Source organism: Cupressus sempervirens, chromosome 11 (assembly GCF_028749045.1).
Source record: "Cupressus sempervirens isolate cs-2001-9-10 chromosome 11, ASM2874904v1, whole genome shotgun sequence".
NCBI classification, from domain to species: domain Eukaryota; kingdom Viridiplantae; phylum Streptophyta; class Pinopsida; order Cupressales; family Cupressaceae; genus Cupressus; species Cupressus sempervirens.
In genome coordinates this window covers 644,661,670-644,676,247 of record NC_143128.1, presented here as the reverse complement: position 1 = coordinate 644,676,247, position 14,578 = coordinate 644,661,670, and the positions used below count along the sequence as shown (strand labels likewise).

Sequence of the window (14,578 nt, the reverse complement as noted above, 5' to 3'; positions counted from 1 at the left end):
ATTGCATCTTGATAAGAGTATAGTTTTTTCTTGTCCACATTTCTCTCTTTCTTTTTGTGTTATGCACTGGCCTCTAGATCTTGCATTATTTTTATAGTCAAATTCTTACATGGCATCATAATCATTGGAGTGTCTCTAAGTAGTTTTGTTGGAGATTTAATCCCATCATTGCATCTAGGAGGTTGTTTTGGTGAATTTTAGCTATAAATTTGCCCATATTGGGACATAGTCGATTCAAGGGTGAAATAATTTTACACTAACAAATTGTACAACCAACATGTGCATGATATAATCTTTTATTAAAAAACAATTCTTTGAATTTTTTTCCAAACTCTTTTTAGTTCATAGTTTTCATTTTTGTATCCACCTTTGGTGGTGTGAGTTAGTTATCACAATTGTGTATCCACTTATAGTGGAATGAGACTTCCACCTTTGGTTGGTTATCCACATTTAACGAAAATTTCTATTATTTTATTCCACCTAACCTTGTGTCTCGTCGAGCCACATATTATCCTTGTGTACTCTCCTCTTATTTTCTTGTGTATATAAGTAGGAATATGTACATAGTTAGTTTAGTTCAACAATTCAATTATTGCATCTTGATAAGAGTGTAGGTTTTTCTTGTCCATGTTTCTCTCTCTTTCTTTTTGTGCTATTCACTGGCCTCCAGATCTTGCATTGTTTTCACAGTCAAATTCTTACATGGCATCATAATCATTGAGTTTCTTTGAGTAGTTTTGTTGGAGAGGTCTTGGCAAAATTAAAGGAGGGCACATTGGAAAATTTGAGGACCAATTTTTTTAAAAAATTGCAAGCATCTTACGCTAGATTTAACCTCATCATTACATCTAGGAGGTTGTTTTGGTAAATTTTGACTATAACTTTTCCCATTTTGGGACAAGGATATTTCAAGGGTAAAACAATTTTACACTGGCAAACCATATAACCAACATGTTCATGATATAAGCTTTTATTGAAAAACAACAAAATTTCTTTGAATTTTTTTCCAAACTCTTTTGATTTCATAGTTTTTATTAAATAAAGTTTTTTCCAATTATCAAAATTATCAAATAAAAAAAAAAATTTTCATTGTGGGGTGGTCTACAAAAACAAAACCATCCCCACATGTATCCCCATTTTCTTTGTCTCACATTTTAATTTTCTATTGATCCCAAGAATAATCCATACACAATTAACCCCACCATCCTCCATCCTATTGGAAACACTCATAGTTGGCTTCCTTTACGACACTCGCACATATGCTCTAATTACTTAACAATTACCAAGCCCCACAACCATGCTTTAGAAAGACCAAAAAATATGATAACTAAAAGCCCATTGATAAATTTAACATGCACCAATAGCCACCCCTTTGTACCCTAGTAAATTTTAGAATTCATAGACTTTAATTAGAGTAGTTGTGCAACTTTATCGGTACCCACAGTGTGTGATTACTAGGGTATTTGTGCATAAATATTGGGAAATATTGAGGTGGTTATAGTGTATGATTACTAGGTGTGGATTACTTTTGTACCTTTGCACACATAATGAAACTCACTATGTGAAATGTTACTACCCATAAGCTATACCAATAGCTATAAGCAATTAAGTTGGATATGGAGACCAAAAAAAATCGTTGAAATTTGATGTATAGTATAAAAATATTGATTTAATTTATCTATAATGACTACTCTAGTACATTTCCCTATGTCAATGATGCAAAATTTGAAGATATCAATAAAGTAGATTTTGGTTAGGTGTTCCAACATTTGTATGTTGTGACAAGGCCATATTTTCAAGCCAGATATGACCATTACTTATAAAAGAATTGCCACGTAATCCAAAGAAACCCTATAAGGCAAATGAAGACAAATTCTTTCTTGGGAGGAAAGCTCACATCTCAAAAGTGCATAGTCTCTATGTCAATTCTATTACTTGTTATGTGTTTTTACTTGGTCTATTCGGATAGATATTTTTTCAGGGGTGAGCTTTCCTTTCATAATACATTATTTTCTAGAAAAGATTGTGGGTTTCTTCCTAGGGAAAATTTTAAATTTGCCCAAGGGTTTAGAATTTTAATGTCCTGTCATTATTTCTTATTTTTTATTAGAATTTATGACTTACATATTGGGTATGTGCAGGATCATGGTGTACCAAACTATGGCCTTAAGTGGCAGTGAAAAACTAGCAAATCAGGGTTATGTCAACTTGACACATAATTTTAAAGTGTTTATGGACTTTATATCAAAAAGTTGTAAGAAAATAATCTATAGGAAATTGAATCTAGTTTCTAAAATACAAGGCCTTATCTAGAGAAAAAAAAATTTGATTGGTCAAAAGTTTGGATTTTAATGCAGTACTACAAAAATTTTAGGGTGAAAATAAAAAGTAGGTGTATGTCTGACCACCTTAATCATAATGAAATGATAATATTTTTAAATATAATTTTAGATATAAAAATTAAACTCATGCCTAGATGTGATGCATATTTTTGGAAATTTTTATTCCAAATAAATAATTAATTATGAATTTTCTACTAAACTATTTTCAGAATTAAAAAACTCCCAAGTCTGACCACCTTAACTAGTTCAAAAAAAATCAAAATTAATTTTTTTTTTTTTTTCTTATACTAGTTGAAGCATAGAATGTGACGCATCTTTTGGATTTCACAAATCTTATACGGTTTGAAAGTTATAGCTATTTTTCAACCAGTACGTCAATCAACACTTTGTAGCTAACTCCATTAGAAAATAAGTAATAATTACTTACTGAACTCATAATTTGAAAAACCTTACATTTATGAAAAGCTAAGAACATTATTAAGAAACCATTTTCATTACATCAAATTTTGGTTAAAAAAAAGTTGTCAGCTACATGCTCGAAGTAAAAAAACACATAAGAACATGCCAAAAACACATTTTCGGGATGTTTTAAAGATGACCATATAAGGTTGGTGTCGAAAGATATAGTAGGAATTATAAAGGTATTAATTTTTTTCTTTTAGTATTAGGATGGGTGGGAAAAAAGTTGGAATAGATTTTGAAATTCTTTGAGGCATTTCAGAACTACATATTTTTCAGATCGCCACTTTTTGGCACACCATGATCCTGCACATACCCTATTATATGGTGGAATTTTAATATTTATACTTTAACTGAGTATATTTTTTTCTTATTGTTGGTGCGATTATCTTCTCATACAATTATACATTAATTAACTTAGAATAATGCATTTTATAGCAGTTTTCATATGAGACACTTAGGAAATTGTGTATCATGGTTGTAGGAGAAATTCCACCTTTGGTGGTCGGATTTAGTTATCACATTTTTGTATCCACTTATAGTGGAATAACACTTCCACCTTTGGTTGGTTATCCACATTTAACTAAATTATCTATTATTTTATCCCACCTAACCTTGCATCTTGTTGAGCCACATATCATCCCTTTGTACTCTCTTCTCTTATTTTCTTGCGTATATAAGTAGGAACATGTACATTGTACTTAGTTTAGTTCAAAAATTAAATTATTGCATCTTGACAAGACTATAGTTTTTTCTTGTCCATGTTTCTCTCTCTTTCTTTATGTATTATTCATTGACCTACAAATCTTGCATTGTTTTTATAGTCAAATTCTTATGTGGTATCATCATCATTGGAGTGTCTTGAGTAGTTTTCTTAGAGAGGTCTTGGCACAATTAAAGGAGGGCATATTGGCAACTTTGAGGACCAATAATTTTTTAGTTATCGCAATTTTGTATCCACTTATAGTGGAATGAGACTTGGACACCTTTGGTTGGTTATCCACATTTAACAAAATTATCTATTATTTTATCCCACCTAACCTTGTGTCTTGTTGAGCCACATATTATCCTTGTGTACTCTTCTCTTATTTTCTTGTGTATATAAGCAGGATCATGTGCATTGTTAGTTTAGCTCAATTATTGCATCTTGATAAGAGTATATAATTTTTTCTTGTCCATTTTTCTCTCTCTTTCTTTTTGTGCTATTCACTGGCCTCCAGATCTTGCATTGTTTTTACAGTCAAATTCTTACATGGCATCATAATCATTGGAGTGTCTTTGAGTAGTTTTTTTTGGGAGTTAACCCCATCATTACATCTAAGAGGTCGTTTTGGTGAATTTTGACTATAAATTTGTCCATATTGGGATATAGTCGATTCAAGGGTGAAATAATTTTACACTAACAAATCATACAACCAACATGTGCATGATATAGTCTTTTATTGAAAAACAATTCTTTGAATTGTTTTCCAAACTCTTTTTAGTTCATAGTTTTTATTTTTGTATCCACCTTTGGTGGTGTGATTTAGTTATCACAATTTTGTATCCATTTATAATGAAATGAGACTTTCACCTTTGGTTGGTTATCCACATTTAACAAAATTATCTATTATTTTATCCCACCTAACCTTGTGTCTCATCGAGCCACATATTATCCTTGGGTACTCTCCTCTTATTTTCTTGTGTATATAAGTAGGAGCATGTACACTGTTAGTTTAGTTCAATAGTTCAATAATTGCATCTTGATAAGAGTATAGTTTTTTCTTGTACATGTTTCTCTCTCTTTCTTTTTTTGCTATTCACTGGCCTCTAGAGCTTGCATTGTTTTTACAGTCAAATTCTCACATGGCATCATAATCATTGGAGTGTTTTTGAGTAGTTTTGTTGGAGAGGTCTTGGCAAAATTAAAGGAGGGCATATTGGCAAATTTGAGGACCAATTCTTTTATTTTTAATTACAATCATCTTGCACTAGATTTAACCTCATCATTACATCTAGGAGGCCATTTTGGTGGATTTTGAGTATAATTTTTCCCATTTTGGGACAAAAATATTTCAAGGGTAAAACAATTTTACACTGGCAAACCATACAACCAACATGTGCATGATATAAGCTTTTATTGGAAAACAACAATTCTTTGAAATTTTTTCCAAACTCTTTTGAGTTCATAGTTTTTATTTTAAGGTTTTTTCCCAATTACCAAAATTATCAAATAAAAAAAATGTTTTTCATTGTGGGGTGGTCTACAAAAATAGAACCATCCCCACATGTATCCCCATTTTCTTTGTCTCATGTTTTAATTTTCTATTGATCCCAAGAATAATCCATACATAGTTAACCCCACCATCCTCCATCCTTTTGGAAACACTCATAGTTGGCTTCCTTTACGACACTCACACACGTGCTCTAGTTACTTAATGGTTACCAAGCCCCACCACTTCCACTATTAGATGGTTTCAAACTATCCCCCCACTACCAATCACTTACTATCCTCACCAATGACTTCTTGACCTCTATGACACACAATGCATAATCAACACCAACTTGTGCCACATGTTAACACATCGTTTGTGCACAATTAACTATGATGATCATTCAATCATCAAAATTAATGTAGCAACTTACTAGCATCAACCCGTTATGAAAATTTGAGACCCCTCCTCATTGAGCTTTTCAATTTTGTAGTCCAACTTTGAAGGCTCATATCTTGGTTTTCCCAAGGCCTTTTTTGAGAGCATTTAAAAAAAAATTGGGCAGAATTTTGCACTGTTTGCACTAGCATAGGAATTTTTTGATTATACCTATTCAATTTTCAATTATCAATTTTCCAAATTCTTAGTTTTTGGAAATTGTAACTATTGAATTTTCAATTTTGCAACTTCAAAGGCTCCATTCAGACTCATGCAATTACAGTTTTAGGTACTATTTTTTATAATTGCATAATTTTTTGTCTACCTTCATAATTCTCTATAAGTTTCTTGTCATTTCAGGTAGAAATATTACTTTCACAATTTGATCTTTTTGACCATCCATTTATGATCAATGTAATGTTATGATTTTAGTTGGACCTTTAGCAATATTTATTAAAGTCTCATTTGGCTCCATCAAGGTAGTTGTAATTACCAAAATTTGAATACCACTTTTCTCTTTCTTGGAAAGTGGCGATTGTGCACACACTAAGTATAAAGTGCCAAAATCAACTCTCTCTCTCTCTCTCTCTCTCTCTCTCTCTCTCTCTCTCTCTCTCTCTCTCTCTCTCTCTCTCTCTCTCTCTCTCTCTCTCTCTCTCTCTCTCTCTCTCCATGGATGCATGCATACATAGGTAGTTGTAATTACCAAAATTTGAATACCAAAACCATCTCTCTCTCTCTCTCTCTCTCTCTCTCTCTCTCTCTCTCTCTCTCTCTCTATACATGCATGCATGCATGCATAGGTAGTTATAATTACCAAAATTTGAATACCAAAATTATCTCTCTCTTTCTCTCTCTAAACACAAACACACACACACACACACACACACACACACACACACACACACACACACACAAATAAATAAATAACACATACACACACACACACATATTGTGGGGGGTAGGGAGAGGTGGGTTTGATTAAGTGAATTGGGGGGGTGTCTTTTTTGGTTGTGGCTCTCTCTCTTTGGCACTCTTTCCATTTCCAATTTTGGACGCTCCTAAATTTAGACATGGAAAGATTGTATCAAGTAAATTAATAGAAAAATAAGCTTGAATCATTATTCTAATGCAATAATTGCAAAAAGATCAAACCCTGAGGTTTATCCTAATATGAAAGCTAAATGACTCATCAAAAATTATATGGCTCTCAGTAATTTGAGAAAATACATTTCTCTTGATCTCATCTTTTAGTTGCCAAGTGTAAGATAATTAGGGAAGCATAGGTAAACTTGAACGATTGTATGGTGAAGTGGGTGAGATTAAGGTATATAAAGTTGATAGTGAACTTATCATCTTGGATCCTAAGAAATCTAAAACAATTCAAGACTATGTTTATAAGATAAATGAGATTAGAGCATAACTGAAAGATTGTGGTATTGAGAATAATAATACATAGTTAGTCTTCAAGTTTTTAGACAAGCTTCCTTCATAACATACAAGTTTTGTTTCAACTTTTAAAGCAATTAAAACTGATGAACACAAGAATTCTTAAGTCTTGAAAGTTCACAAATTTGGTGTCTAATCAAGAAAGGGTTCTCACAAAAAGCATAAGCATGGTAAGAAAAATGCACTACAAGAGAAATCACAATCTTCCTCTTCATAAGAGGGAAAATTTTCATCTTCTTCCAATAAGAAAGGAATTTCAACTAAGGAGAGGCTGACTTAGTCATATTGCAAGGAATTTGGTCACAATGAGCATCTTTTTCACTCTAATAAAATAGATGTGTTGAAATAATTTACCAAGAATAATTTTCCATCCACCTACAACAAAAAGGATTCCACTTCCTCACAATTGAAACGTAAAAGGGAAAGTGTTTGTGACAACTACAAGATCTTCATGAGAATGGATACCCTACTCATGTGTCATTCATCACATTGGTTTTAAAAATGAGAAAATATACTCATCAACATCTATTGATACATCACATATTCATAAGAGATGATACTTAAGTTGAAGTTGAAGGAAAAGGTTCAGTTGTCCTCTATGTTCCTAACTTAACCTACTTTTAATTTACCAAATTACTCACTATAGAGATGAAAATAGAGTTGATTTTATTCTTGATCCAATCATCTTTAAAAAAGTCAAGGATGATATTTTGGTTGTAGTTGGAAAATATGATCACAACATGAGGTTTTACTCATGTTCTTCTACTTTATGTCTTGGTTTCCGTCTACAAACTTTCCCTCCATTCAAATTTAAGAAGTAAGCAATGCTAGGTGAAGTTTTAACATATCAATTACCACTATCTTCAATGACTTAGCATCGAGAATATCTTTATAGGTCTACCTCTAATCAAAATTTCAAATGGTATATATTCAATGTGTTCCATGGGAAAACATCTAGAAGAGAAGTGTGATAAAGGAAACCCTTGGAGAGATTTCAAGGTTCTTCAATTACTTCACAATGATACACTAGACCCCTTTCTACTTCCATCATTTAGAAAGGCTAGCTATGTCCTCACTTTTACTGATGATTACTCCCCACTTCACATGGGTCTACTTTCTTGGTTACAAGAGTGAAGTTTTTGACAAGTTTCTTTCCTTCAAGGCTTGCATTGAGAAACAATTCGAGAAGCAAGTCAAGATTCTATGTACAAACAATGGAATCAAATATGTGAACACTTGAGGGGATTGATTTTTAGCACCCAATTTCCTACACTCCACAAAAAATTGGTCTTATAGAAAGAAAAAATAGAACCCTTAAGGAGATGGCTAGCTACATGATTCGTATCAAGTCTCTTGGTCTATCTTTTTGAAAAAGAGCTATTAGTTGTGCCACATTAATCCAAATTTAGGTTGTGCACAAGGCTTTGAAGGGTATCACTCCTTTTGAGGCTTGGTGTCATAGAAAATTAATTGTGAGATACTTTAAAGGTTTTGGTTGTCTAGCTTGGGCACACATACCTATACATAGAAACACATGGAATTGGAACCTCATTAGGCCTTGCATATTTATTGGATATCTTGGCATTGTTAAGGCATTTACACATTTGGATCCGAGTACTCATGAGATATTTATTGAGAGGAGTGTTCAATTTGAGGAAATCTTTTCTATCTTCGTCTCTAATCATCTGAATCCTTCTTCCATAGAAGATTGTGATGATAGTGACCTAGATGATGATTCTACTCAACCCAGATTGCAAGCTTACACCTTCACAAGGTCTAGTTATAGTTAAGGATACTTCTTCATCTTCTACTAGACCTTGTTGGGCTTAATAGGCTATTGAGTTGACTTGTTCTATTGTGGGGGATCTTTAAGACATGCAAAGAACACAATAACAACATCAAAATTGTCCACACACTTACATTGCTACAACTTATGATTCACAGTCATTTTAGGAAGCATCAAGAGTTCCTAAATGGGTTTCAACAATGAAGGAAGAATGTAGCTCCTTGTTTTGAAATCATACATGTGTTATACTTCCTCTTCCCAGGGCAGTAAAGATGGTTTCATGTAAGTGGATATATCAAACTACACTCACAATGGATGTAAGTGTGGATAAGTACAAAGACTGGCTTGTGGCTAAAGGTTTCTCATAGGTTCCAAGTATTGATGATACACACATCTTTACACTCACAACTAAGTTGAACTAGATTCATTTGACTCTTGCTATTGTTGTGGCTTATGTATGAGGTGCACATTAGATGGATGTAAAGAGTGCATTTCTATATAGATATCTTTATGATGAGATTTAAATGTATCAACCACAAGGATTCATACACAATTATTCTTTGGTTTGCGAATTGAGGAAGTCTATCTATGGCCTCAAACAAACTCCTAGTGCTTGGTATGCCAAGATTGATTCCTATCTTCTCTCAAAAAGATTTATTGGGTATCATTTAGATCTAAATGTCTACACTTTGTGGTAGGATGATCACATTTGATACTTGTGTACTCTATCTGGATGAATTGATCATAACAAGGAGCACTTCACCCATTAGTGGTAGAGTCATATATTCTTTGTGTGAAAATTTTTCTATGACTAAATTGGGTATTTTGTACTACTTTCTTTGGATTGAGATCACTCTTATCCTCTTTTGATATTATTCTTTCTATTGTCTAAGTATTCTCTTAATTTACTTGCTCAGTTTCCTATGACTGATTGCAATCTTGCATTGACTCCCTCCCTTTTAGGAGTCGAGCTTTAAGAAAAGTGCTCCACATGACTTGTTGATATCTTATTGTATTACAAACTTGTTCATAGTCTCATGTACTTGATTCATACACATATTGGCATATCCTTTGCAATTGGCATGGTCTCACACTTTATACAAGAACCATATATCTTCATTACAAGGAAACCAAATGTACATCTTACATTACATATGTAGGGAATGCATACTTATGGGATTCACTATTCAATAGTCACTGAACTCGACTTGATTGGTTTCAAAGTATTGGATTGGGGTGGCGATCTTGATGATTGTAAGTCCACTTTAGGTTATAGCTTTTATCTTGATTCAAACTCCATTTGTTCCCATGGTAATAAGCAACATGATATTGATCTTTCTTAAATTGTGGGTGAGTATCGAGGGGTAGAGTTTGGTTTCACCATTCCATGGCCTACAAATTGTTAGGGTTTAGGCAGATATGAGCAATAAACAATAATACGATAATGAAAATAAAGAAGGGAAAAAAACAAATAGCTCAAAGATTTAACATGGTTCACCCAATATGGGCTACACCCACCATATAAACAATCATCGTCCCCATATTTTACTATCTAAGGAAGAGAAAAATACAATATAATGTTTTCACTTCACACAACCACTTATTTATCAAGCCTTTAGAGGTGGCTTACAAAGTTGTTGCATCTTGACGTGAATAAGAATTATTCTTGTCCATCTTTTTCTCTCTTTCTTTTGTTCTATTCATTGGCCTCTAGATCTTGGGTTGTTATAGAAAAATTCTTACACTTATAATTTCTAATATTTTAATATTTTAATAGGTTTTCTTATATTTCATATTTATAATTTATCTTGATTTAAAGTTCTAGTAGAATAACTTATACATGTTTTAAATAGATTTTTTAAAAGGATCTAATTTTCTTATAATTTGTTAGGTATAGGTCTCTAGATTCTTAAGCTTTTGTATATATTGGTATGTTTAATTTGTTTGGCTTATATAAAAAAATTGTACATTTTTTAACTTGCGATTCTTGATTGAAAATGAGTCATGTATAAGCCTTTTAATCAATCACAATTCATACAAGTTTAGGTAGACTATTATTAATTGACTTTTTAGAACAATATGATATTGTTATTTAAGTATTCAATTATAATTCATAAGATGCCCTCACCAAGGAGAGTATGGTTCCTTATCTTCAACAAACAAATACAAAAGACATGAAAAGGGTATACGTGAGAAATATGAATAATTGAGAGTTAAAAGACTATATCACACATAATAAGTCCATTAATATGATTGTGAGAATTGGTTTTAATACACAACTTTGAATGATAGAGAGGACAAATCCAATAGTAGTAAACTAGGGGAGAGGACTAGCAATTGAGCACCCTAACTTCATGCTTCTCAAAATCAAATGTGAAAATTTCAAATCACTCCCAATTTTCTTATAGTACCATACTAGGCAAGTCCCCTACTTAAACCAAGGTTTTAGGGCTACATCATCAAATATGATGCCAAATCAACATGTTTTGTTTTTGCTAAGATGTCCAAAACAACTAGAAAATGTTGGACTAGTACATGTGCACTAAGTCATGTTTATTGGTGTGTTGATGTGCCATTACACAACTCGTTATTTTTTAGAAGTAATGGACACCTTTCATTCAATTATAGATAGTCATGATAGAACTAACGACTTTAAAGTCACAACTATGAGTGCAATATTGCCAAAAATAGTAGGCATGAAATCAACAAGTGTGGACATCAGATCAACAAGTACTATCACAACTATTAAAAAATAGTAATAGGTATTTGGTCAATTTAAGTTGCATATATGTTATATTTTACATATAAATACAATATTCTAGTAATACTGGAAATAATATGTTAAAATTTAATAACTAGGAACTTTTATATTAAGTTTTAGTCAAATCTTTAAAAAAATCTTTTGACACTTCGCTCTAGATGTTAACGCACCTTCAAAACATATTAGTATAGTCGAGTGTACATTTTTACATTATAAAATATAAAAAATGAGGGTCTTACGATATTGAACAACTATGACAATAAATTGTCTTTTATAGTCTGCCATACTAGCCATAGTTGTTACAAACACGAATTACATACCCTACTCCCAATGAGATTTGAACTTGTGACCTATCTTTCAAGAATACAAATTCTCCATGATTAGGTCAACTCAGATTGTACAATGACTACATATTGACTAAACTAAGCATTTCGTCCACACTCAGTCTTCCCCACCACTCCACTCTCTTCCTATTTGGGTCTTCCACATCCCTCTCACTTTTGGTAGGGGTTGCGTGTTATTTTTACTTGGACACCTAATTTTATGCATGCAGTGAGGAGGCACCACTTATGTATAATAGAATGACACGGTGACAGCATGGGTCAAGGTGAGAAGCAGCATTTCCCCACCCGAGTTTCGAGATGTTGACTGCCTTCACAATATACAATCCTTACGAAACATATGGCGGCCCTTTGAATTCCCAAAAGCCACCAAACATCATCACCATAATTTATATATAAAGTGGGTCCCTATTCTCTAATCTCATGGTCAAAGAAATATCATAGAGATATGAAACCTGAGCCCTTTGCATAAATTAAATCACTAAAATAATATCAAAACAATACACTGAAACTTTCGCTGTTATGCAGCTGTGTTTGTCCATGCCACTTCTGGTTTTTTTTTCGTCTCAGCCTTTTCTAATGTTTTGTTTTTCTTAATACAATATTAAAAAATGGAAAGAGAAGCAGTTTTAACACTTATTGGGCATTGCTTTTAATATTGGTATTATGTTATTTCCTTTTTAATCATGTTTTGGATCAACCAAGATGATCTATCGTTTTGTTTTGTTCTTTTCTTTCTGATTATAAATCATTTTATCTGGTCTGAAACGTTCAACATGATCTACCATTCTGTTCTTTGTCTTGCTTTTTACTACTGATAACAGATCTCGTTGTTTGAATCATACAACAATTATCAGAAACTATGAACACTAACATTATAAACTGCAAGAAATCATGTCTATATACAATTATCAGAAACCATGAACACCAACATTATAATCATGTTCTAGTACTTGTTTACTTACTTTATAATCATGTTCTAATACTTGTTTACTTACTTTTGGCATCTAGAACCCAAATTAAGAAAGAAAATGTGTGGAGTTAGACTGCTAACCTGGTTAACACTTTTGAGACGCTTGAATTGAGGCCCATCTCTGTAATCTCCGGGTCGAACCCAACAATTTTCTTCTTTTGGCTCTAGAAAGTTAAACCAAGTGGAAGCACTGAAACTCTTCTGGGGCATCTCCATGATATGTACAAAACTCTCCATATACTTCTTATGCCCAAAACTTCAAACCCATTGAAATAATTGCTTCAAACCCATACAAAACATGGAGAAGAGAGTAGGAACAGTAGAAATTGCTTCTTAGGAGTGGAAGCCGTAGTTCTTGCCAAGCTGATATCTTGCAAGTTCATGATAACACAATCAAGAACAGTAAGAAACAAAGCTTATAAAACCCTGAAAGCCATTCAATCCAACCGTTGGAATGAGAAATCCTTGGCCAATCCAAACTATGTACTGCTGATATTTAAGGAAAGCGACCAGTTCATTTTTTATTACCCACCAACATGTAAAAACCTAGAGAACAAAGTGTCCAAACATCTGGTTGATCAAAACCATCAAAACCCCCATGGATATATATAGTCTCCAAGGAGAAACATGGCAATAATTGGCAGATTCAACCCAATATTTTTATCTGGGTAGGTTGTTTAATCCCACAAGAAGTCCATATCATGAGAATGCTCATTATCCAACCAATGAGAAAAGACCAATTCAATAGATTTCTCCATCAAACAATACAACCAAGCAAGCACCATTCAATGGTCAAGACATATAAAATGATGATTCCTCGCCTTGCTGGACCCTCTTTACACCTTTTTTTTGGCTCTAATGGTGTCACCCATTTTCCAATTTCCATAAACAGTCTGGTTGCCTGAGTGGACTTGTGAACAAACCTTACCCAATTTGGAAATCTAGGACACCTCATCAAGCAAAACCCCATTTTTCAGGTTTATATTATGTGGCAAAGTGGTGATAGATTTGTATAAGTTCTTGGATTTTATTGTGTGGACCCTGTGAAAGAAAGCATTTTGCTTTAGGACGGCACCTCCTCATGCCTCATATTGTTCAAATGTCGCTCCAATGACAACTCATCTTACAAAGTCCACAAGTTTGTATACTCTTTTTTTTGCCGACATGAATGCATGTGAATGAATACATAACATTATTCTTTGACTTGTAGTTCTCTGGTAGGGAATAAACAATTGGAATCTTAGGTGTATGGGATAATTATATAAGCACAAGACAAGGAGGAATAGGTATCTGCTCCAATCAAAATAAGTGTGGCAGGTGAGTGATGGGCAATATATGTTTTGAATTGTTGTTGTGACAAACGATGACATTATTGCCCAATTTCCTAATAACCAAGAATTTGATTCACATATTCCTTAGAATGGAATAATAGTTTCAATTTTGAATTAAACGACCATGACCTCAAAATGGGAACTTTCTTATCAAGTACAAAGGGAGGATTAAAGAAAGACAAAGTTCTCAGTGATTGAGACTTCTATTATTATTACTATTTCTTGATTGAGTCTTTGCCTTTGCCTTGTCTTCTTGTACTCTTAAAAAAAAAAATTTAGCACATATTATCATAAAAATATATAAAGATTTGATGCCTCTAACAAAAAAAATCTAAATATATTTATATTATAGGAGATTTTTAAAAATTGTTAATTGTACCAGGATTTAATAGCCGTCCATGTGTCAAAAGCTATCCATGTCAAAAGTCACCTATTTGTCAATAGCCATCCATTTGTCATTGACCACCAATATTGTTATATTGATGATGCCTATAATTTTCTAGGGC

The 14,578-nt window shown here is 32.9% G+C and overlaps 1 protein-coding gene across 2 annotated transcripts in view; it reads right to left on the bottom strand.

Moving 5' to 3' along the window:
- Positions 1-13,508, bottom strand: part of LOC149531408 (uncharacterized) — a 31,634-nt gene extending 18,126 nt beyond the window's left edge. The window contains exon 1 of one of the 2 annotated variants that reach the window (XM_089810205.1): positions 12,823-13,508. In XM_089810205.1, coding sequence (XP_089666331.1) covers positions 12,823-12,978 — 156 coding nt within the window. In that variant the 5' untranslated portion in view covers positions 12,979-13,508. The remainder of the gene's footprint in view (positions 1-12,822) is intronic. The other variant, XM_089810206.1, reaches the window with a different exon arrangement.
- Between the last annotated feature and the right edge of the window lie 1,070 nt (positions 13,509-14,578).